This window comes from Oncorhynchus tshawytscha, linkage group LG06 (assembly GCF_018296145.1).
Source record: "Oncorhynchus tshawytscha isolate Ot180627B linkage group LG06, Otsh_v2.0, whole genome shotgun sequence".
NCBI lineage: Eukaryota > Metazoa > Chordata > Actinopteri > Salmoniformes > Salmonidae > Oncorhynchus > Oncorhynchus tshawytscha.
The window spans coordinates 44,453,565-44,479,552 of NC_056434.1; the positions used below are offsets into that span (position 1 = coordinate 44,453,565).

The 25,988-nt window shown below is 43.4% G+C and overlaps 1 protein-coding gene and 1 pseudogene across 1 annotated transcript in view; one reads left to right on the forward strand and one right to left on the reverse strand.

Annotated features, from left to right (window-relative positions):
* The window catches only part of LOC112253485, a 52,985-nt pseudogene extending 43,928 nt beyond the window's left edge, over positions 1–9,057 (reverse strand).
* LOC112252597 (polypeptide N-acetylgalactosaminyltransferase 18) overlaps positions 8,903–25,988 on the forward strand; it is a 99,521-nt gene continuing 82,435 nt past the window's right edge. The window contains exon 1 of the mRNA XM_024423962.2: positions 8,903–9,434. Coding sequence (XP_024279730.1) covers positions 9,194–9,434 — 241 coding nt within the window. The 5' untranslated portion in view covers positions 8,903–9,193. The remainder of the gene's footprint in view (positions 9,435–25,988) is intronic.

The following is a 25,988-nucleotide window of genomic DNA, read 5'->3' on the forward strand; positions in this document are numbered from 1 at the left end:
TGTCAGGTTCAAGTGTAAATTCCTTCAATGATGCTGTCGTGTGACTTGTTTGGTTAAATCATCTCTTTCTGCCAAGAGAGAAACCATTGACTTTGTATTGCATTAGACCTCTTCAAAAGAGATTAGAATGTTCCGTCATTTCAACATCTGTAATATTTGCTTGAGAAGTTGATCACTGAGATTTCAAACTTAATTCAATTGTTCAAAAAATATAGCCAGAGGTTTGTCGAATTCTCAATGTGTTATCACTATACTTTCAACCATCTAAAGGGCACAACCAAATTCCAATGGAAAAACAATGTTTGATTGGTATAGTTGTCTTCTAAATGTGTTATCACTGAGCTTTCAATCATTTAAAACCACAACAAGGTTAAAATGGGAATATGTCAGATATTTTGTATATACAACAATTTAAAGAGATTCTCCGGTACTTTTGTATACTTTTTTAGCCAGTAGTTCCAAAGGTAGTACACTGAAAATTGCAGTACTATGTCAGACACTTTATGTGCAGGTACGTGCACCACATCATTGCTCTCTCTCACACTTTGCTGTGTGTTCATCTGGTTAGCTGTCACTCAAATGGCAAGGGTGTTGAAGCTCTTTGGCTAGAATTTGAATTGCTAGGGGCCAGCCCAGGTGTGGGAATATGTAAGGAAAATGGCGCAGCACAGCTTTCAGAAAAACTGTTGCTTTCGAACTAGGGATTTTGTGGCTAGTTGAGGTAATACAGTAATTCTGCTCATAAACTCAGCAAAAAAAGAAACCTCCTCCACTGCGTTTATTTTCAGCAAACTTAACATGTGTAAATATCTGTATGAACATAACAAGATTCAACAACTGAGACATAAACTGAACAAGTTCCACAGACATGTGACTAACAGAAATGGAATAATGTGTCCCTGAACAAAAAGGGGGGGGGGGTCAAAATCAAAAGTAACAGTCAGTATCTGGTGTGGCCACCAGCTGCATTAAATACTGCAGCGCATCTTCTCCTCATGGACTGCACCAGATTTGCCAGTTCTTGCTGTGAGATGTTACCCCACTCTTCCACCAAGGCACCTGCAAGTTCCCGGACATTCCTGGGGGGAATGGCCCTCACCCTCACCCTCCGATCCAACAGGTCCCAGACTTGCTCAATGGGATTGAGATCCGGGCTCTTCGCTGGCCATGGCAGAAAAATGACATTCCTGTTTTGCAGGAAATCACGCACAGAACGAGCAGTATGGCTGGTGGCATTGTCATTGGGAGGGTCATGTCAGGATGAGCCTGCAGGAAGGGTACTACATGAGGGAGGAGGATGTCTTACCTGTAGTAACGCACAGCGTTGAGATTGCCTGCAATGACAACATGATGCTGTGACACACCGCCCCAGACCATGATGGACCCTCCACCTCCAAATTGATCCCGATCCAGAGTACAGGCCTCGGGTAACGGTCATTCCTTCAACGATAAACGCAAATCCGATCCGGTGAGACAAAATCGTGACTCGTCAGTAAAGAGCACTTTTTGACAGTCCTGCCTGGTCCAACGACGGTGGGTTTGTGCCCATAGGCGACGTTGTTGCCAGGGATGTCTGGTGATGACCTGTCTTACAACAGGCCTACAAGCCCTCAGTTCAGCCTGTCTCAGCCTATTGCGAACAGTCTGAGCACTGGTGGAGGGATTGTACATTCCTGGTGTAACTCGGGCAGTTGCTTTTGCCATCCTGTACCTATCCCGCAGGTGTAATGTTCGGATGTACCGATCCTGTGCAGGTGTTGTTACACGTGGTCTGCCACTGCGAGGACGATCAGCTGTCCGTCCTGTCTCCCTGTAGCACTGTCTTAGGCGTCTCACAGTACGGACATTGCAATGTATTGCCCTGGCCACATCTGCAGTCCTCATGCCTCCTTGCAGCTAAGGCCCATTCACGCAGATGAGCAGGGCATCTTTTTTTTGGTGAAGTTATTTGATTATTATCTTTGAAAGACAGGGTCCTGAAAATGGATGTTTCTTTTTTTAGATTTTTTTTAGAGTTTAGATTATGCATATATGAACTACACATTGACACATTCAGCTCAAAGCAGGAGGTTTAAAAAATACTAGTAGTCGCCAAAGTTCTGGAGCATTTTTTAAAATGTGTTATTACTGTGCCGCAACTAATAGCACAACCAAATGACCTGAGTGGTATACTATGAAGCAAGCTAGATCTACTCAGGCTTTTAAAATATAGCCGGCTTCAGTTAGCTTCACATGGTTCCAGATCAGACTTCATCTGTACTATTACGGTGAATATTGCTCGTCCGCCTGCCACTAACTTTAGCAGGATTATAACTGTGTGTGCATGCCGCACATGGCTAGTTTAACACCAAACTCTTCATTCAGACAATGCTGAAACATCCTGGGCAAGTCAGTGCCACATTTTCCTTTATGCTGAAATCAAAATTAAAGAAAAGTTGTCTTCCAAATTCAACAGGCTATGGCGTGAAATCGGCTTTTAGAAGTGCCGGTTTCATTTTATTAGGCTACTTATCATTTAAGCCGTCTTTTGGTGTGCTTTGTGGTAATACACAAGCAGCTTTTCCCCCACTCCTATCATTCCTTCTTCTATCTGTTGAACAGCTGCATTGTAGCCATAGACATATAATCCATAGAAATTTGCCAGTTCTTGCTGTGAGATGTTACCCCACTCTTCCACCAAGGCACCTGAAACTGATTTCATTGGTCCTCAACTCACGGCTCAGACACTTAATTCAGTATAAATGAAGTTAGCAATGAGTTAGCCTGCCCCTGAGCAGGTTAGTTTTGAAGGATTCATTGCCTTAGAAATTGATCTGGCTAAAAGGTGAGCCACTTTCATGGTACCGGTTATCCTGAGTTGAACTCCGAGTTAACCAAAGTTACCTCGCTAACTCCTCAAACCTGATTCGTAGTCTAGGGCTCAGGATTGCAGTTGAGATTATATTAAAAGTACATACAGTGCAAGTGATCAATGCTGTTCAAGATTCTGCACAGATTATTATAGCAATTGTGAAGATCTCCACAGACCCAGGGCCGGATTAGGAAATCATAGGCTTTGGCGTTTTTAATAAGTCAAATTGCAATGGTAAGAGGTTACCAAACCCTTCTATGAATTATGTCTATGGCCACAATGCAGCAAGCTGTAGCCAATATTTGTCAGGCATGCTGCCAAAACGGCGGCCTTCCTGTAGGCATACCGGTAACTGCAAAAATAAAGGAAACACTTGAGTAAACAAAGGATAGAAAGTATATCTTATGTTGTGGGGTGTATTTTCTTGGCATGGTTTAGGTCCACTTGTAGAATCTATGACAAGGCACATTGAAATTGTTTTGTCAGCTTGTGGTGGTGCAACATCCTTTGAAGACACTTTATGTTTGTGTTTCCTTAATTTAGGCAGATAACTGTACATGCTTGTGATAAAACTTAATCCATTGTTATTTTTTATTAACTATTTATCCTCTGTGGCTAAATGATGCTCTCTGATGTATTTTGAACATTGAGAGCGGGCTCCTGTGGTTGGATAAAAGGTTTTGTATTTTTTATTTTTGTTTGCCTTTTGTGCCCAGCCCCTGACTCACACAATTGACCAGTCACATTTATTTATTATGCAGTTATCTTTTTTTATTAATCACATACCCAATCAAGGCAGGGCCCCCAGTTAACCATGTGGCCCCACTACCTCATCTCATCTGATGATTAGCAGAGCAGCAGTAGGCAGTCCACACTCATTGAGAGCTCCTGAGTCTTGCTGTGGTTGGCGGTTGCAGTGAAAACATATAAAATAATAATATTTTAATAAAAATATTTATTTCTTGCTGCCTCTTGGGCCCCTGGGGCCTGGGGCTTTAGCACCGGTAAGCCCCTCCATTAATCCTCTGTTGCGCCTTCTTCACCACGCTGTCTGTGTGGGTGGACCATTTCAGTTTGTCCATGATTTGTACGCCGTGGAACTTAACTTTCTACCCTCTCCACTACTGTCCCGTCGATGTGGATAAGGGGGTGCTCCCTCTGCTGTTTCCTGAAGTCCACCATCATCTCCTTTGTTTTGTTGACGTTGAGTGTGAGGTTATTTTCCTGACACCACACTCCGAGGGCCCTCACCTCCTCCCTATAGGCCATCTCGTCATTGTTGGTAATCAAGCCTACCACTGTAGTATTGTCTGCAAACTTGATGATTGAGTTGGAGGCGTGCATGGCCACGCAGTCATGGGTGAACAGGGAGTACATGAGAGGGCTGAGAACGCACGCTTGTTGGGCCCCAGTGTTGAGGATCAGCGGGGTGGAGATGTTCTTTCCTACCCTCATCACCAGGACTCAGTTGCACAGGGCGGGGTCAAGACCCAGGGTCTCGAGCTTAATGACGAGTTTGGAGGGTACTATGGTGTTAAATGCTGAGCTGTAATCGATGAACAGCATTCTTACATAGGTATTCCTCTTGTGCAGATGTGTTAGGGCAGTGTGCAGTGTGATTGCGATTGCTTCGTCTGTGGACCTATTGGGGCGGTAAACAAATTGGAGTCTGGGGTGTCATGTAGGGTGGAGGTGATATGATCCTTGACTAGTCTCTCAAATCACTTCATGATGACAGAAGTGAGTGCTACGGGGCGATAGTTGTTTAGCTCAGTTACCTTAGCTTTCTTAGGAACAGGAACAATGGTGGCCCTCTTGAAGCATGTGGGAACAATACATAAGGTATTTAGAGTTACAATAACCTCAAAACATGACCATGGAACTGTTACTAATTTTAAGGTTGAATAAATACTGTGACATTAGTTTGTAAAATAGCCTTAACTTTATGTTAGTAGTTGTATTACAGAAGTAATATTTATTGTGTTTGCTTGACAATGCAACCAAATATCAACATTTACAGGAGATGTATCTAATGCTTGGATATTTTTTGGTTTAGTTGGAGACTTAACATAATTTGTTAACTTGTCAACAAGTTTATAGGCTATTTACTGTATTGCAAAAGTGATTTTATATTGTGTTTGGTTGTCAACACAACCAAATATCCACATTTGAAGGAGATGTATATTTTGTGCTACTGACTTAGTCTGACAACTCCAGTTTGTCTAGAAACTATATGTTAGATTGATATGTTGGATTCACGTCTCCATATCAACTAAACATCTAAGTTCAAGAATAGGATTCAATCTAATCAAACATTATTTAAAGTGCATTTCACGTTTGATTTGATTTAGGATTGTCTGTTGAAAATGTGTCATCATGATGACATAATCCTGTGGTTGAAATCAACCCTCAAAACAACAGTTTTGAGGGGTTAATGGCTTATTGCAAATACAATGGATTTCCCACATAGATTCCATGTCACAATACGTTGACAAATGACTTGGAAACAAGTTGATAGGCTTTTGGTAGACTTAGCCAACTGCTCCTTTAACACTTTATTATCACAAGGTATTTCTTTTAAACCTTCAAATAAAATACAAAATATCATTGGCAGTATCTTTGCTGGTAACTCTTTCCTCCTTTTGCAGCATGAGAAAGTCATGTGAAAGTTTCAATTGGATTCATTCAATATTTCAGTGCTCATATGCATATTTCATCCATCAGCTGCGTCCTTCCAGGCGCTCATCTTGGTGAATGAGGTTTATGGTGGTGCTGTAAAGGTGAAGAAGTAATTTAGTAAACCATTGCATGAAAGACAAAGATCAAAGCTGCTGCCTCAAGGCACTATCTGTGGAATCCATCTGTTGGTGCTATGATGTTATGTTAGCGCTCCAGCTCTCATACAGCACGCCTGTATCAGGGAGATGGAAGGGTGATGGGGAGGCTCCTGTCACTTCTGTCTCTCATCGGCCATCATAGAAATGATTTGAACCGCTCCTCTCTCACCTGTCTCTGCTGTTGGCAAATGGTCTTAGCTAGCTGTATAGTGGTGGTAGGCTATTCGGGACAAGCATGCATTATTCAAAAGAATGTATGATCCTATGGATGTATTTTACAATGATTGTTTTAGAAAGTCTCAATAATCGGTGACGTCTTAAACAATATGTGATGTTGGATCATGAATAACCGCTTGGGTAGCCTAACAATAAAGTCTATGAAAGGAGGAGCATTATTCTAATGCTTAACCTATAACAATGCACTAAATCAAGATTAGGCACATCTGTCACACCCTGATTTGTTTCACCTGTCTTTGTGTTTGTCTCCACCCCCTCCAGGTGTCGCCCATCTTCCCCATTATCCCCTGTGTATTTATACCTGTGTTCTCTGTTTATCTCTTTCCAGTTAATTTTGTTTCATCAGGCCTACCAGCGTTTTTCCCTCTGCTCCTGTCTCTCGATTTGTTCCTGTTTCCTAGTTTTCCCGGTATTGACCATTCTGCCTGCCCTGACCCTGAGCCTGCCTGCCATCCTGTACCTTTGCCCCACTACTCTGGATTACCGACCTCTGCCTGACCTGAGCCCACCTACTGTTCCGGTGCCTTACACCCTCTCTGGATTATTGACCCCTGTCTGCCTTGACCTGTTGTTTGCCTGCCCCTGTTGTAATAAACATTGTTACTTCGACAGCCTGGATTTGGGTCTCACCTTAAACGTCATAGTACGAACTGGCCATGACTGACCCAGCATACTTGGACCAGCTCCGCAACGCCATCTCCTCCCAAGGAGCCACCATTGGTAGGCAAGAGGAGTTGCTTAGCAGCCTGATGGAAGGGTTCCAGGCCATGGCCGATCGTCACAACCTAGCATTGGACACATTGTGGGAGCAATTACGTGGGTTGTCTACTATGCAGCCTACCAGTGACAGTAACCTCCCAGCCCCTCAGTAACCCGGATGGTAGCAGTGCCATCACCCCAGTTTCCCGGGAACCCTGCTTACCTCCCCGGAGTGCTTCGATGGAGAGTCGGGCATCTTTTGGGCGCTTCTCGCTCAGTGTTCCCTCATCATGGAGCTGCAGCCTTCCTCCATCTCCTCGGACTGCTCTAAGATGGCGTACCTCATCACGCTGATGTCCGGGAGGGCCCTCGCCTGGGGTACAGACATTTGTGAACAACAGTTGGCCGTATGCTTCAGTCTGGAGGGATTCCTGGTGGAGGTGAAATAAGTTTGATGCTCCAGTGTCCGGGAGAGGGGCTGCACGGAAGTTATTCCAGCTGCGGCAGGACTCCCTCAGTGTGGCAGACTATGCTGTGGAATTCCGTACAATAGCACACACACACTCATTGCTTTAACCATCTGGATCGATGGTAGCCTACAGGAACGTAGGAGGGAGAAGAGGTCTGATTGTTGTTCCATTCGCTCACTCAAGGATCCCACCTTGCATCTGATGAACTCTGGAACTCTGGAAGTGTCTACATCCCTGAGAGAATCCGAGCTTAGCCGAGTTCCTCCAAGAGCCTACGAAGACTGCCGATTCACTTTATCCCGAGCCAATGCAGCACGGTGAGGCTGTCTCCAGCCGAACGCATACGCAGACTTGACACCCAGAGTTGTCTGTATTGCGGTACTGCCAGTCATTATGTGTCTACCTGTCCCTTCAAGAGACCTAGAACACTCGTTGGAGTGAGTACTCTGGTGGGTCTTATTGATCATTTTTCTTCTCCCCCTACTCGTCCTGCTGTGGGACGACCAGTCCAAGTCTCTCCAGGTACTCATCGACTCGGGGGCCGATGTGAGTCTTTTATGGATGTTACCCTGGCATCCGAGCAGGGCATCCCAACACAACTCTACTCCATTCCCATGGATGTTAGAGCGCTGGTCAGGCGCTCTATAGGCCGGGTCACCCACCATACCACCCCCATCAATCTATGAGTGTCGGGGAACCACAGCGAGACGATCCAATTCCTGCTAGTTGAGTCTCCACAGGTCCCCTTGGTATTGGGATTCTATTGACTGGGCTACTGGTGCCATCGTGGGCTGGAGCCCGTCCTGCCACACTCATTGAATGAAGTCAGTTCTGCCTGCCCCGGGACGTCTTCCTGGGGGCTTGGCAATTGTCCCGGACCTCCGCCAGCCCCGCGGAGTACCAGGACCTCCGGGAGGGGGCCCGGGCCACTTTGTAGGTAAGGCCCGGCCACTTTGCTTCCGCAGCACCGACCGGTATCCAAGAAGGTCAAGCCAGATGCGCTGGCACCCAAGATCATTTGCCCGGGCCACCCAATTGTTTGTCCTCTGTTGCCCCGTACCCTCCGTATACTTCCTACCTTTCCTGTGTCTAGAATTAAAACCATGTGTCACAGCCCTTTGTCTCCTGTTTCCAGGAGTTACTTTGACTGTTTGCATTTGGGTCCTTAAACGTGAAACATCATTGCTTTCATGTTAAGCTACACATCATTAAATATTTTGATGGCAAAATTTTGACAGTAGCCAAATGGAAAATTAAAAATAAATTGAATGAACATGACATTTATTTGAATATTGTTTAAATATATAGGCCCATACTGTTGTTAGGCTATTTGAAAGCAGTAATCTCAGTTTTCATTTGAAGTATCGTTTTATCCCTCGCTTGTTTGTAACAATTGCAAAGAATTTAGTAACTTTGTATTTTTAGTCAACTTTGTTGTGAAGTTATTGGCGGTCACAGAGAGACTGATAAACACTGTGATTCTATGTTTAGCGGAGTTCTTCTGTGTATAAAGTGATGCGGGATGGGGAAAAAACATCTAATGACGCATTTAGCTGTTCTATGAGCTGTTCTATGAGGCGTTAGATTATTAGCGTTTTCAAGTGCAACGTTAATAACGATGGTTTTGGGAAACAGCTCGGAGATTTAATGATGCTCCTACGAAGGTTCTAACGAGGAATTTAGCCTTAGATGCTTTTGGGAAAGGGGCCCCTGGTTAGGAGAATGAGGTTACGGTTAGGAAATGGTTTGAGTAAGCAAAGTTCTCCCCTAATTTACGTGAAAAGTCTGTCCCATTCGAAGGACGAGAGAATTATGGAGAACACGCCTCCCATGCTACAATTGGATAGTGTAATGATCGGATATGCACTGTACATTTCCGGAGGATTTCATTGGCCGCCAGCTCTACGATTACTTTGTAGCAGCGGATTTCAGCTGGTGCCCGGTACGGTATAGTATAGTGCATCTACGAATTTACGTTTCTGTCAATCTCAGCAGGCTATAATCCTGGATGATCTGAAACTACGGAACTGTCATTTAGTTTTGTGAGTTTTTTTATATTGCGTTTGTATACGCATTGGACCGTATGGAGGGATGTCGCGATGATGGTCTGCTCTAGGAGAACCAAAACTTTGGTGTCGACATGCGTAATTTTGAGTGGCATGACCAATATTGTCTGTCTTCTCTACGTCGGCTGGATCACTAATTATGTGGCCAATGTGAACACCAAAGTCTCAGAGACAGAACCGGAGAGAAAGTTTGAAGATGACAACAAGGGAGAAACTCTGAAGATTATAGAGAGACTGGACCGACTGGAAAATGTGGTCAACCAACACATCCAAGGTAGGCTACATGCGGATTTACCGTTCTAGGGACAATGCATAGGATATGTCCACAGTTCTGTTTTAGCAAGTAACGTTACATATTTAGAATATTATATTAAATAAATGGCAAGTAAATTGGAAAATAATGTAGGCCTAATGTAAAATAAAATGTAACCAAAACTCTTCCTTGAAATGTGGTTATCAATATCAACCACATTGTGTAGTCCAAGTACCGTAAAACGAACTAAGCAGTGGTTTTAACACCTGATACATGCTGATAGAGGCTTAATATTTTTTCAATAATAGGTTACAACAGGGGTAGGTAACTAGATTCAGCCGCAGGCAGATTTTTGCCGGGGGGATGGTTGGGGCCGGAACATAATTAAAATAATGTGTACACTGCAAATTGACAACAACGAAGCCTAAAAATAGATCGTTATTTTCCAATACAATCATTTCATACCTTGTATTTGTTGGAATACTTGGGAACAGATTTCCTAAATTAACGCATTTGAGATGAATTATTTGTGGTTTTATTGTAATTATGTTGTATCAAAAACAAAAATCCTGAGGCAAAAAAACAAAAGATAACTTGCGGGCATGTGTTACAATATGATGGACAAATAGGAAATATTAATTAGTGCTGTGCACTTCACACTGGCGGTCAGAATATAGAGTAGTGCCGATGCTGGGGTGAACTGATGAGTAAATTTAGCACTTGGAGCATGCAAGTACTCAGTGTCACATAGATGCACTCCTGTAGCTGGTGCCGTATTACATTACTGTGGATCTGTTTATGTTGTCAATGATATATGTTAGCATGGAGGGAGCTGAGGAGATCACTTGACAAACTGTCAGACCTCAAAAGACCTTTAACACCTAGCCTAATTCTCTCAAATGTCTGTCTGTCCAATTTAGCCCTTTTATGATGAAATGAGGGATAGCATGGAGTTTCACATCTTTGCAGTGGACCGTAGGGTGTCAGATACTCATGTGTGAGTGCTGCTTCTTCAAATATAGAGTACAAAGCAGCAGTTTGTGCTGCATGTGTACAGTAGAAGACATGTCAGGTCTTGTTTCCCATTAGTTACCACCGGGCCCTGCTACCATCAAATACAATTTTATTTGTCACATGCTTTGTGAATAACAGGTGTAGAATAACAGTGAAATTATTACTTTACTGGCCTTTCCCAGAAATTCAGAGAGAAATGATAATGCAAGGAATAAATACACAATGAGTAATGATAACTTGGCTATATACACAGGTCACAGAACAGAGTCGATGTGCAGGGTTCTGAGAATGGAGGTAGATACACTATATTTCTACACAGAAGTATGTGGACACCCCTTCAAATTAGTGGATTTTGCTATTTCAGCCACACCCGTTGTTCACAGGTGTATATAATTGAGCACACTGCCATGCAATCTTCATAGACAAACATTGGCAGTAGAATGGCCTTACTGAAGAGCTAAGTGACTTTCAAAGTGGCACCGTCATACGATGCCACCTTTCCAACAAGTCAGTTCGTCAAATTTCTGCCCTGCTAGATCTGCCCCTTGTCAACTGTAAATGCTGTTATATTGAAGTGCAAATGTCTAGGAGCAACAACGGCTCAACCACAAGGTGGTATGCCGCACAAGCTCACAGAACAGGACCGCTGAAGTGTAACAAATGTCTGTCCTCCGTTGCAACACTCACTACCAAGTTCCAAACTGCCTCTGGAAGCAACATCAGCACAATAACTGTTCATCGGGAGCTTTGTGAAATGGGTTTCCATGGCTAAGCACAGGCCTAAGATCACCATGCGCAATGCCAAGTGTCGGCTGGAGTGGTGTAACGCATGCCGACATTGGACTCTGGAGCAGTGGAAACGCATTCTTTGGAGTGATGAATCACGCTTCACCGTCTGGCAGTCTGACAGACGAATCTGGGTTTGGCGGATGCCAGGAGAACACTACCTCCCCCAATGCATAAGTGCCAACTGAAAAGTTTGGTTGAGGAGGAATAATGCAGTTTTTTCATGGATCGGGATAGGCACTTCAGTTCCAGTGAAGGGAAGTCTTAATGCTATAGTGTACAATGACATTCTAGACTATTCTGTGCTTCCAACTTTGTGGCAACAGTTTGAGGAAGGCCGTTTCCTGTTTCAGCATGGCGATGCCCCCATGCACAAAGCGAGGTCCATACACAAATGGTTTGTGGAGATCAGTGTGGAAGAACTTGACTGGCCCGCATAGAGCCCTGACCTCAACCCCATTGAACACCTTTGGGATGAATTGGAATGCCGATTGCGAGCCAGGCTTAATCACCCAACATCCGTGCCTGACCTCACTAATGCTCTTGTGGCTGAATGGAAGCAAATCCCTGCAGCAATGTTCCAGCAACTAGTAGAAAGCCTTCCCAGAAGAGTGGAGGTTGTAATGGCAGTAAAGGTGGGACCAACTCCATATTAATCCCCATGATTTTGGAATGAGATGTTCGACGAGCACGTGTCCACATACTTTTGTTCATGTAGTGTATGTACATATAAGTAGGGGTATAGTGACTAGGCACTAGGCTAGATAATAATCAGACGCAGCAGCATGTGATGAGTCAAAAAGTTGCAAATGGAGTGAATGCAGATAGTCCAGGTAGATGTTTGGATAACTATTTAGTTGCCTTATGGCTGGGGGTAGGAACTGTTCAGGGTCCTGTTGGTTCTAGACTTGGTGCATCGGTACTGCTTGCTGTGTGCGGTGGTAGCAGAGAGAACAGTCTATGAGTTGGGTGACTGGAGTCTATGAGTTGGGTGACTGGAGTCTTTGACCATTTTTAGGGCCTTCTGACACCGTCTGCTATAGAGGTCCTGAATGGCAGGTATCTCGGCCCCATTGATATACTGGCCAATACACACTACCCTCCATAGTGCCTTGTAGTTGGATGCCAAGTAGTTGCCATACCAAGCGGTGATGCAACCAGTCAAGATGCTCTCAATGGTGCAGCTGGATAACTTTTTGAGGATCTGAAAGCCCATGCCAAATCTTTTCAGCCTCCTGAAGGGGAAGAGGTGTTGTCATGCCTTATTCACGACTATGTTGGTGTGTGTGTGTGTGGACCAGTGACAGTCAATGCCGTTTTAAGATGAGGGAGTATGATTTATATTTTTTATGAGCATGGCCTTATTTTTATTACAGCATTGGATGACTGTCATTCATATTCCATTCAACCAGCTCAATGAAACATCGATAGGTTTAGGCTGCTACATGATACTCAACATTTCCTTATACCCTCCATGATGTTACTAAAACCTAACCTATGAATGAAAGCTTACAACAGGTGCACAGGTCAATTCAGGTATGTTTATCCCTGTTCCGTTTGCTTCCGCTTTAAGAATTTTTTTTCCGGGCCTCCCGGGTGGCGCAGTGGTCTAGGGCACTGCATAGCAGTGCTAGCTGTGCCACCAGAGACTCTGGGTTCGCGCCCAGGCTCTGTCGCAGCCAGCCGCGACCAGGGCGACGCACAATTGGCCTAGCGTTGTCCCGGGTTAGAGAGGGCTTGGCCGGTAGGGATATCCTTGTCTCATCGTGCACCAGCGACTCCTGTGGCGGGCCGGGTGCAGTGTGCGCTAACCAAGGTAGCCAGGTGCACGGTGTTTCCTCCGACACATTGGTGCGGCTGGCTTCCGGGTTGGATGCGTTATGAAGCAGTGCGGCTTGGTTGGGTTGTGTTTCGGAGGATACGTGGCTTTCGACCTTTGTCTCTCCCGATCCCGTACGGGAGATGTAGCAATGAGACAATATAGTAATTACTAACAATTGGATACCATGAAATTGGGGAGAAAAAAAGGGGGTAAAAAAACACACAAAAAAAACGTTTTTCAACAGAATCGGAGGAATGAATACACTGATCACACACAAACACAGCAGCCACATACAAACAGCATGATCCATTTGATTGTTGTATAATTACTTATTGCATCTATGCACACTCCTCCTCTCACCTTTTCCCATCGCTTGTGGACTTCAGTGCACAACACGTCAGATTTCTGTGTCCTGGCAATTTCTTTAAATTCCAAGCCAAACCTTCATATCATGACCGCTAACCGCTACACACAGAGGATGGAAACTAGCTGTCCTCTGGCTACCCTACAGAGTGCGGCTGAGGCTACTGTAGACCTTCATTGCAAAACAGTTGTTTTGAATCAATTAATTGGAGACATGACTATATTTAGTATTGTTTTATCTAAAAAAGGATCACTTTTTTTTAATGTCTGACTTAAAAAAAGTAAAAAAATTCACTGTGGAGCCTCAACTGGTGTGGACCATGTTAATTCCTTAGTGATGTCGACACTAATGAACTTGAAGCTCTCGATCCACTCCAATACAGCCCTGTGGATGGGGGCGTGCTCGGCTTTCCATTTTCTGTAGTCCACGATCAGCTCCTTTGTCTTGCTGACGTTGAGGGAGAGGTTGTCCTGGCACCACACTGCCAGGTCACTGACCACCTCTCTATAGGCGGTCTCGTCGTCGGTGAAAAGGCCTAACACCGTTGTCGGTGTTGGAGTCGTGCGCGGCCACACATTCATGGGGGAACAGGAGGGGCCCCCGTGTTCAGGGTCAGTGTGGCGGATGTATTGTTCTCACATAGGTGGTCCTCTTGTCCAGGTGGGAGAGGGCAGTGTGGAGTGCAATAAAATTGCGTCATCTATGGATCTGTTGGGGGCGTTGACGTGAGCCATGACCAGCCTTTCAAAGCATTTCATGGCCACAGATGTGAATGCTATAGTTATTTAGACTGGTTACCTTGGTGTTCTTGGGCACAGGGACTATGGTGATCTGCTTGAAACATGAAGGTATTACAGACTGACAGGTAACACAAGCTGTCACCCTCTCACACAATTAAAATGCTCTCTCAGCAGGGTGCTCTCTCAGCAGCTCGATCGGCCCTCGCTAGGCCCTCACTAGGCCTATAACGCTGAGCTTTAATTAAACTTAAGAGGGACTGCCACACTGCAGTCAGTCCAAAACCCTCCTCGGGAGGTTCATAATGGACTTAACCTCCATAGGGGACAGTCAGGAGCGGTTTGGAGCTATGACCCACTCCACACCCACCTCCTCTAGAGGGGAGTGTGTGTGTGGGTAAGTCATGCATAAAGTACACCTGTCTCACTCTTACCTAAGCAGTGTGTCACCAAGTTTGTCAAATAAAAAAAAAACACTGCATGATGGGTTGCGCTGAGGATCCGTTGACATTTCACACATGATCTGTTTGACTTGGAATCTAATACTGGATGACTCTGTCACTGTCGTTCACTATCATTTGGGACTTTGTCACTACCCTTTTGGTGCTCCCCATAGCAGCGGAGGAAAGGCGCCTGTGCTCCTGCCCTGCGGCTATTTACTTGACTGACAGTCCTTTGGCAAGATAAGAAAAATTATTCTCCCCACTTTCTCTCAGGTCATCCAACCTGCCTCACAGTTAACACGCTTTCTATCATACAGACTACTCTGTAGAATATACAGCTGTGCAGAGTGTACATATTTTTTTCTGGTGTTAGTATCTAACTTCTAGTTTTTTGCCAAAATTGCTAGTGAACTGTTTTGGTGGAATATACACTGGCCAGTTTATTAGGTACACCACCCCATTCACCAAAAATGAAAAAATGCTGATGTGTTTTGTGTCTTCAGGAAGAATAGTGCTGCATCGAGCAGAAATAACATATTAATTTTCATGCCATATCCTCACTCTGACTCCTAGAAGGGTGTCGAAATAGTATAACAATTTTATCTTGGATTTTTACAATCACCACTTTCAAGTGCACAGCAGTGGCAGTAATTTATTTATTTATTTGGGTCAGCTCATTATGTTTTTGCTTGACAATGAATTGCTCCCTTTTTTGCCTGAGGAAGATTTGTGCTACTTTGCCCATGTTTTTGTATGGTTGCTGTCTGATGACCCACGGCACCCTTTCACAACATCACAAAGGAGATTTAATATGTCAAAAGAAAGCTGTGGGACTTTAAATAGTAGGCCGCCTTCGTTTGAATTGACAATGTTATTTTCTTCAATCGGATGTTTTGAAAGGTCTTTTATTGGCTGTACAGAAGGTACTTCTTAAAGTTTTGAAAAATGCTCTATATTTAGATCAATGCTGCAAAATCATAATTTGTCATTTTTCATCTGTCTAATCAAAACCCTTGTCTGATGTCTCGAGCTTCACACGTTTGCTGATGTCTGTGAATCAATATATATCTGTAATCCCTATTGAGCTGGGACTCTGATTACCTCCTTCACAGCTGTTGATGAGGAAACAGGGTTTGTCAGAATGTAAAATAAGATTATACTCTATGATATAAAGTAGATTATGATCTATGATAGATTATGATATAACATAGATTATGATGTGAATGCATCCTTCCACAAGTTAGACCGACACCGATCCCACTGAATCCAGTGATTTACAAACTGCTAGGTGAAATGTACAATCTTGTCTCAAACAATGTTTTTCTCTCATTACAAATATCAAATACTTTGGGATTTGATATTTCAAGGTTATATTGGGAATGTTCATTTCCTCCATTGATGTGTACATTACAGTACCTTTCTCCTTGAGGTCAGTGCTCAAACTTGGATTTCTGCTAAATATTTAGAGTCAAAGGATCTTAACACAAGTCTCCTTTTTGGCTAGATGGTTTTCGCAGTAGAGTATGTTGGTGTAATCCTGGTCATACGGTGTAGATGAGCACAACAGGGGTGCTATAGATATAGATGCCCCCAGCCTGTCAACGGTGAAGTTGTTGCTTGAATGAAAGAACACCACATAGCTTTTGACAGTGAACGACGTTGAACCTTTTTTTTGAGGTTCGGAAGCTGATTTCAGTTCAAAAACTACCGTTTTATTATATACTAACTGTAAATGGCAAATGAACCAGAATGAGGTTTTTATTGGGTGTTCTCTAGTTAACCTTCTGCTGTAAGCTCTCACAATAATATTTTGAAGATAAATACACAACTGAGAGTTTGAAAGGATGAGAGTACTAAACAAAATATAGTACTAATGGTCAATCGTGAATTGTAAATAGGAGCTGGGTTTCAGTTCAACCTGCTGTTTAGAATCTGTGGAATGTCACTCCTGAACTCAGACCTACTTGTGCTACGTTCTGTACATTGAGTCGGGAGCAGCATGCTAGTTATTTGGCCAGTTGTACTGCAAGGACTTCTGATTGGTCAACCCCAGGCTAGGGTGGGGGGTGGGGTGGTATAAATGGTATCCTGTTCCTTTGTTCAGTGGAGAAAAGCTGAGGACAGGGGAGACTGAACATCTACCTTCCAGTATAACCTCTTGATTTGTCCTTCTCAAATAAACATATTTTTATCCCCCTGATATGCTTTGGAGTTTGTTATTGAAGAATAACATCAATTGCTAACACTCTCTCTGTAGCTGCTGAGGCTTTTCTCTCTGCTGGGTAGTGGATAAATCTGCCTGTCCACCCATCTGTGCTGTAGTGTACTGCTTATTGACCTTAATCTCCCCTGTAGAAAAGGAAAAACATTTCTGGGCCCCAGCCTTCACTCGATATTGATGTTTCGCATCCAGAGACAGTAGGTGGCTGGTTTTGTCCAAATATATTGAGTTTTCTGAGACATTCTGAAAGTTGTGAAGAATCCAAATTTCCAGCTCAACAGACCATGTTTATAGCAGTCTTTCTCTCCGCTTAATGAAATAGTTTGTCATTTTCCATTGGCAACGAGGAAGCATTTGTCTATGCCCCCAAACTACCCAGTGACACCGGAGAAGAAGTATTCACTCACTTTGCAGGGCAACACATACAATGCAAAGCTAAATTATGTAACTTAGATTCTCTGACTTTTTTAAAAGAATTCAAAGGATCTCTTATTTTCATACTGTACACAATACATATTCTACAATTTAACAAGACAATTGTTTATACAGAAAAGTAATAGCAGGTAAGCATTTACTGTCTAGAACTGGTGACGAGGTTGTCTCATTATCTATTGCCCCGTGACCACTCCTTGACTATCACCTTTCCTTGTTCTGAACCTCTTCTCTGGGGTTTCGGTCTTCTCAGGCTGCTGTGGCTGACTGTGCTGTGTGATAATAACATTCCTGCCCTTTTCACCACTTGTGGAATTAGAAGATTATTATTATGATGATGATGATGATAGGACTGTACATCCAAAGATCTGCTACACAAACTGAAATTGTGTATAGCTCAAGGTTCCTTTTTGTATGTGTTTTAGGTGTGAATATCCCTCTTAAATATGTACCTTTTTTATTGATGTTAGGTGGTCAGTTGTGCCTTCCTTATGACATGAGCCATGTTGAATGGTGCTTGTCACTTATTCCTGTTTGCCAGGTCTCTACTGACCTCTGACAAAACAGCCTATCAGGCTGTGACAGAGTGACCACACAGGAGGTGGAGAGATCTCTCTTGGCTCACTCGGCATCCCACCATAAGTGAAGTTGCGTGGTTGAATTTTTTTGTGTGGATATTTCATGTCTGTGTAAGAAAAGAAAAAGCCAATTATTCTGAGACCGCCAGATGAATCATCTGAGTCTCACGAACAGACATTTCTCCTCCTGCTGTCATGAGTACTACCACAGACTGAGGGTGATACGGCTCCAGATGAAGCCCAAGCGGCACAGGGCAATAATAATTACCATCTTCTCTCCTGGATTATGGGATGAATGTTGTAATTAGAGGCAATGGGATGTAACTCCAGATTAATTAGGCAAACGGAGAACCTGCGTGGAGTGCTGGATAAACCAGAGCGAGCGGAGTGTTCTCATCTCTAAAACTCATCAGAGATAAGTAGCAGCATACAGACTGGGATAAAGTTAAGAGGATGAGAAACAAAGCAAACAACTACACAAACGCTCTCGCTCTCTCTCACCCACACACGGACTCTCTCTGTCTCCCTCAAACGCTCGCTCGCACTCACTCACACTCACACACTCTTGTAGGCCAAATCAAACGCGAACGAGCACTGCTTCGCGTAGATGCGAGAAACAGACTTGCTTTCTAATTTGAAGCGCACAACGCTTTTGACGGCATTGACGCTGGCGGCCCGTCTGTTTTCAGTCATCACTACCGTGCATTCTAATTCCAGTGTGTACATGCTCTTTGCTCGTTCGCGCTTCCTTTAATTTGGCCGTGTGTGTGTGTGTGTGTGTGTGTGTGTCTCTCACACACACTCTCTCTCTCACACACACAAGCCTACCAACTCTCTCCCACCATCTTGCTTTGTGACTCCCAAGCATTGCCTGCATGCATAAACATGCTCACAGTGCATCATGTCCTACGCTATTTTACCAGAAATGCATCACTATATGCTTGAACCCCCTTACATTCTCTTTCCACCATACTTATCTTTGTCCATTCCCACAATTACCATGGTAACCCATGATTGGTCAGCCGATTGCATGACGCTGCCAGGACAGGAAGAAGACACAGTTCAGTGCCACTCTTGCACATTTCCTTTTCAACCTCGAGTCATGCAGAAAATCCAGCTGCCTTTGTGTGGATAGTTCTTCTTTTATGAACGTGAATACAATCTATATATTATGAGGCAGCTTTTGAAACGTGTAACAGTTTTAAGCATGTCGGCGAATGTTTCCGTAAAAAGATGGAAATGGAACCGGGTTAGTAGAGCTGTCAATCAATAATCAGAGAGCTACTCTGTTCAACACAGGATATAGCACAGAGAGAGCGAGAGGGATGTCCTTGGTCAAGTCGGATGACCTGTACTATAGGCTAGATAGCCTGAGAAGTATTCTTTTTGCATTTGACCATTTTAGATTTTCAGCAGTGCATCACAAGATTGTGCCGTTTTTGATTTGTGGAGCGCTGTGCTACAGAGAGAATCCCAAAGGGGAGAGACGTATCGAATAGGGATAGCACTTCATAGACACAACATGCAGAATACTGTATTCTATACTGCTCCCATGAAAGGATACAGTGTATTGGAAATCATTTGAAATCATTCTTACTCAAATTCAAATTGAATTCTGGAGATGCCTTCAAGACACCCTAGTTGCCCAAATGTAAGAAATAATTTCCTTTTGACATGTTTTGAATTGATGCAAAATTGTAATTTGTCCCTGGAGTGGCTTGAGTCTGCCTTTTACCATGTCAAGGAAAAGATCCCTCTAACCACAAGAAAATCAATGCTATCTAATTAGCTTTACATTATGCATATGAGAAATATGCTATAGCAACAGGAGGTATTCCAATTTGTGAGACTTTCGATTCAATGTGCATAAAAGCACCTGTGGCTTCTCTGTAAAGTGTTCAGTAGAAACATGTAGCACCTGCATCCCCCTCCGTCCTCCTCAGGGGGTTGTGAGCTGCCATCTGCCCAGCACAGGCTGCTCTCCGGTGGGCTTATTATAACTCCGGGGCCCCTCCACGGAGCCATGCGATGGAGGTTAATTGGGCATCCGTTCTGCGAGCACACTTCTCATCGCCATCTGAATGTCGCTGCTTTTTATCCTGTCTCACTAACGCCGCCGTTTGAAGGAAGCAGTGGATTAATCAACGTTATGAATTGGCTGTTTTAAAGCGAGTACACTGTGCTTTAAAACAGCTGTTGTAGGCTAGACTGTAGCATAAATCAACCACAGACAACACCACCATATACACCCTCCTATGTAAACCACCAGGGTTGTGATTGATTATATTCCAGTAAACTGCATTTGCACTAGTCTGATGAATCACCCTAAACCCCACGTTGACCTACTGATCCACCCACATACTGGCCTAGCTGTGCCAGCTGACCTGGTGCATGACTGTGCAATGGGCATAGAAGCAGCAGTGGGCATCTGAGTGTGTGTGTTTTTCTGAGAGGGTCTGTAGAGTTGGAGTGCCCTTGCCAGTTTTGCCAGATGAGTCTCGCTGGGTTTAGTGAGCTAATGGTTGCGATTTGGCGAGAGAGACCGTACATCTTTGACACCAACAGATGATTGACGGAATGGGAGCTTTTGGGGATCTAACGCCTCTTGTTATTTTTCGGGTTGTCACTGAGAGGAGTGGAGCACGCTCACAAGTGTGAAGTTCAGATGCATTTCCAATCCTCTTTGAAGTGTGGGGGCGTTGCATATTGATTTCATCAGTGACTCTGTGACACCCGCACATCAGATGAGAACTTCCTGGGTTTCAGGCACCTCTTGAATATTCCACTCTAGTTAATGGATCTCAAACAGCCTCCAAAACAGTAGGGTGGACTGAAGGTCAAGAGGTCTGCTGCACTATAGGCTCCTCTGCTCTGACCTTCACATGATATCTATCTATAACCCTCACCTGATACAATTACTTTATTATTTATTGGCTTTTTTTCTTGTGTAGGGGAAAGGTTCAAAATAAAAGTTTTCTTCCGAACTCTTAAAGATAAAACGGGCCCTAAACAGTAGGTAATGGTGCAAGAGATATTGCCACCAGCTTCTGTCAGCTGTCCCGACTCTCTCTTTAAATGAGGTGCCTGATAGTGGTGGCTGGGATGTGTTCCTGCCCGCTGCTGCGGGTGGCGCCATCCGGAGGTCAGGGACAGCAGGCAGATACTTACTAAACACCTCTGACTGAGCTGATTTGGATGTGGCTTTCTCTACTCTGTCAGATTTAGAATCCGACTCATCAAGCCAGACTGATACTGAAGGCTGTGCATACACTCCAGGGTGACACGCATCTGTGACAGGGATGAGGAGGACACTCTGGGTGTATTAACACACAAAGGCTTTAATAGTAGACTCGCGATGACATAGATGCTCGAAGTAAACAACAGTAGTGGGTCAATTTCCTCAACAACCATTTTAAATAGGTTGTCTTTTAAAGTAGTTAATTACCTCTTGCTGTGAGTTTTTGAAGTCCTGGGCTCTGTTTACTTAAATGCATGGTAAACAGATTGGTTATTGTAGTGCTTAAAGGGCAGAAAGAATTACAACTGCCCTCCCAGCCCACAGATGTGAGCACTCTGCCCTGGCTGGTCAGGCAGATGGTCGGCAAGAATCCCATTCAGTCCTACGCCTGAATCTCCCGCGCATAGTCCCCCCCACCCCCACCCCGCCCAGCATACCACAGCCCTGCCCATCCCAGCGTCTTAGTGAATGGCCCTTTCCCCTGTGAAAGCTTCAGTAAATGTGTATCTGCAAGAAATTAATACATGTATATTTCCCAGGATATGTGAGTGGGCTGTCTGTTCCTTTTAGCCTCTCTGGGGGGGAGGTGGCAGGGCGAATACGTGCAAATGTTGTATTTAGTCTGTCAGGTCATGTTTTCCTCAATGGCATCGGCAGAACAGAGGTTTGCCGCTGGCTGCCCTCTTTCAGTTTGGCATATTATTGAATGATTTAATATCATTGCAGTTGTCTTGACCTTAGTGTCATTACGTTGCAAGGGTAACCGTGCACCCGTACTGTGCCACATGTTCAAAACTCAACATGGAGCTTGTGTAGCCCTTGATTTCACTCACATTAGCTCTTACTATTCCCTCAGTCAACCTCTGTCCCTGATGTGATGGGTAGGACTTGAGAGCGAGGCCTTTTTCTTCTTTCAAACCTTTTTAGTTTCCCTTCAGGCCCACGGGGCCTCGAGAGACCCTGTCTGTTTTAGTTTGAGGAAGCACACTTAGCATTTTGATCCATTTCATTCACACTTTCTTCGATGTGGACCTGCAGAGGGGAAATTATACCAACTCTACATCAACACATAAACACTTTGTTGCAAAATGGGATGGGAACTTATTCAAAGCATATGCTAAATGTAATGCATGTATTATATAGTCATAATTACTTGCATTGCAAAATAGCCATTCAAGATGACTGTTACCTTGAAAATAAGCTAAAACAGTGATGGGGACAATTATCTCTTGAGCTGTTTCTTTTGATTAGCAGTCTCATTGGCATTTGCTAAGTCACTCCACCGCCAGCAACAACAAATGAATTCAGATCACATATTAGGCCTCGTCTATTATCGCAGATCACGATCTGCTTTGTGCTTGTTGGAATAGTGCCATACTCCGTATAGCAGTGGTGCCTCATCACTCGCAGCTAAAAGTACAAATCAGTTTCGCCAGTGTCCGTACAAATCGAGGAGGCAAGACTGCCACTGTTGGAAAAACTATTGGTTGCTTACATTTTACAAGGCCATTTGCAAGCTCAGTGTGGCGGAGGGAAATCCGAGTTGGAGTGAACCAGTTATGAACTTTTATCACGTTAATTAGTGGGCTTTGAAAGCTATAATGAAGGAAAAGCTACAGGCTTAGCTATGGTTAGTTTGATCTTTTGAAAATCTGGAGGCTGTAATTTAAGTCTAAAGAAAAACATCTTCATTTAGGCATTCTGGTTGTGTTATGTAATGAATATTAATGTCATTTGAAAGTAAGAATTGTAGACGCTACCTCAATTTCAAACCAAGCCAAACTAAGTCCATTATGTTTTATTATAGTAGATATTTTTTTTGTGATTGGTTTCTAGCTCATTTGACTGTGTTAAATGCTGTGGTGGTAATTGTACAGTAGAAGATGCAATCAGGTGCAGATTTGACTGGGAGTGGTTTGAACAAAGGCATCAGCATTGGCCTCCAGCTGTGGAGTAATTGGTCTTTTGAAGACTTAGTTTTCCTCTCACTCGGGGGCCATGTGCTTCCTAAACTTGGGCCCTGTTTCCCTGATTGGGAGCGTAAGTCTAGCATATTGTGGGCCGGAGTGTGCTGCAACTGCCTTGTTCTCAGGAAAAGATTTAAAATCTCTATCACTGAATATTTAAACTCCACAACACTACGATTAACATTTCATTTTGAAGGATATAGGTTGGTCTTGACAAGTGAATACCATTTCCATAGACCCTGCATTTCTATCAGAATGACTGTAATGAAAGGTCACGTGACAACGTGCATTAGTCCTATCGTTTTATAAAACCTCTCAACTTGATTGTCTCTCGATATATTACAGCAGTTTAATCTGTGCAGTCCGGTCTGTATCATCGAGATAATTTTGAATCGTTTTCGTTTTTTCTCCCGAACTTGTTACAATTCTCCATGCTCCCGTCTGGCAGGCGGTACCAGTGCATCAATGCTCAGACCGACATTCTCCTAAACAGCTTCTATCCCTTGGTCATAAGACTGTTAAATGGTTAACAACTACTGCTCTCCCTTAGACTATCCTCGGTCACGCTTACTCACACGTGTGCACACACACACTCACCACACCCTCAGTCACATACTCATTACTGATGCCTCACACTTACACCCACTCACACCTACGCTGCTGCTAAAATGATTATTGATTAGATTTATTACAACCACTATGCTGCTATTCATTAAATATTGATTTCCATTACCATTTAGTATCTATCTATCCTGCTTCTGGTCACTTGTATAAATTACCATTAGTATGTTACCATTTTATTGATAACCATTTTAAGTATTTATATATTCCTGCTACAAGTCCCTTTTCAGCAATGTTTACATGTTTAGTGCATTCAGAAAGTATTCACACACCTTGACTTTTTCACATTTTGTTGTTAGAGCCTGAATTTAAAATGTATTCAATATAGATTTTTTGTCACTGGCCTACACACACAATACCCCATAATGTAAAATGGGAATAGAAATTTGTCCAAGTGTGAAATATAAAAGAATGTCTTTAGCAAATCAGTATTCAACCCCTTTTTGTTATGGCAAGCTTAAAAACATTCAGGAATAAAAGTGTGCCACATTAAGTTGAATGGACACACACTGTGCAATAATAGTTTGAATCACTACCTCACCTCTGTACCCAGCACATACAATTATCTGTAAGGTCTCTCAGTCAAGCAGTGAATTTCAAACAGATTCAAGTATTCAGACCCTTTGCTATGAGACTCGAAATTGAGTTCCGGTGCATCCTGTTTCCATTGATTGTCCTTGCTGTTTCTACTTGGAGTCCACCAGTGGTAAATTAAATTGATTGGACATGATTTGACAAGTTACACACCTATCTATATAAGGTCCCACAGTTGACATTGCATGTAGGAGCTAAAAACCAAGCCATGAGGTCAAAGGAATTGTCAGCTCAGCGACAGGATTGTGTCGAGGCACAGATCTGGGGAAAGGTACCAAAATATTCTGCAGCATTCAAGGTCCTAAAGAAAAGGCTCCTAAGAATCTCAGACCATGAGAAACAAGATTCTCTGGACTGATGAAACCAAGATTGAACTCTTTGGCCTGAATGCCAAGGGTCACGTCTGGAGGAAACCTGGCACTATCCTTCCGGTAAAGCATGGTGGTGGCAGCATCATGCAGTGGGGATGTTTTTCAGTGGCAAGGACTGGGAGACTAGGCAGAATCGAGGGAAAGATGAATGGAGCTAAGTACAGAGATCCGTGATGAAAACCTGCTCCAGAACGCTCAGGACCTCCGACTGTGGCGAAGGTTCACATTCCGACAGGACAACGACCCTAAGCACACTGCAAAGGTAATGCAGGAAAGTGAATGTCCTTGAGTGGTCCAGCAAGAGCCCAGACTTGAACCCGATCGAACATCTCTGGAGAGGACTGAAAATAGCTGTGCAGCAACGCTCACCATCCAACCTGACAGAGTTTGATAGGTGCTGCAAAGAAGAATGGGAGAAACTCCCCAAATACAGGTGTGCCAAGCTTGTACCCAAGAAGACTTGAGGCTGTAATCGCTGCCAAAGATGCTTCAACAAATTACTGAGTAATGGGTCTGATATATGAATTTAAATGTAATACTTGTTTTTATTTTTTATAAATGTGTGACTCACCACCTGGATTCGGTCTTGTGTAGCAAAATGTGAAATTGTGTTTTTTTTTACACTGGATAAAAGTGGAGACTCAGATCTACCAAATGGTTTATCATACAACTGCATTTGAGGAACAATGGAAAAGTAATTCTGCTTTGACAGTTGAGAAAATGGCCTTTTGAATGTTTTGGTATATTGTGAGAGAGCTCTTCTTTGTCTACACCCATTCAGCATCATTCACACCCTCTTAAGCTTTAGCCCCACCCATCTCGATTCGCTCTCGGAGCGTTCATAGCGCACACTTGACGCTCTGGTTGATGATTTGTTTACCTCTGGATAACAGCTTAACCAGCTCTGCTGGCAACCATTTCATTATGCTTTTTTTTGCAGACACTAACCATATTCAACGGGTGTTGTACACACGCCACGTAATGTTAGCTAAAGAGCCAGCCAGCTATCGTTAGCTAGCTAAACAACAATGAACAAAAGTGTCAACAATGCCACCAGGCTCTATTTAGAAAAGAAAATGGCGTTGGGAAACAATAACGTTAGCCATTTAGCTAACAATACAAATGAGCTTGAAATGAAACAACTTTCTGCCAAAATTAGAAACATGTAATACCTAAAAATGTAGCTAGCTAATGTTACTCTCTGAGCAATTACATTCTCCTGATATCTTGTGTAGGAGAAAGTAAAATGCTAAGTTACAATGCTGTAACTTGAAACTATTTATTTAATTTTGAAGTTTTTGTTATACATTTGAATATTTGTAGCTACTTTAAGGTAACACCTGCAGTCAACTTGTACACTATGTTAGGAGATAGAGAAAAGCTCGTT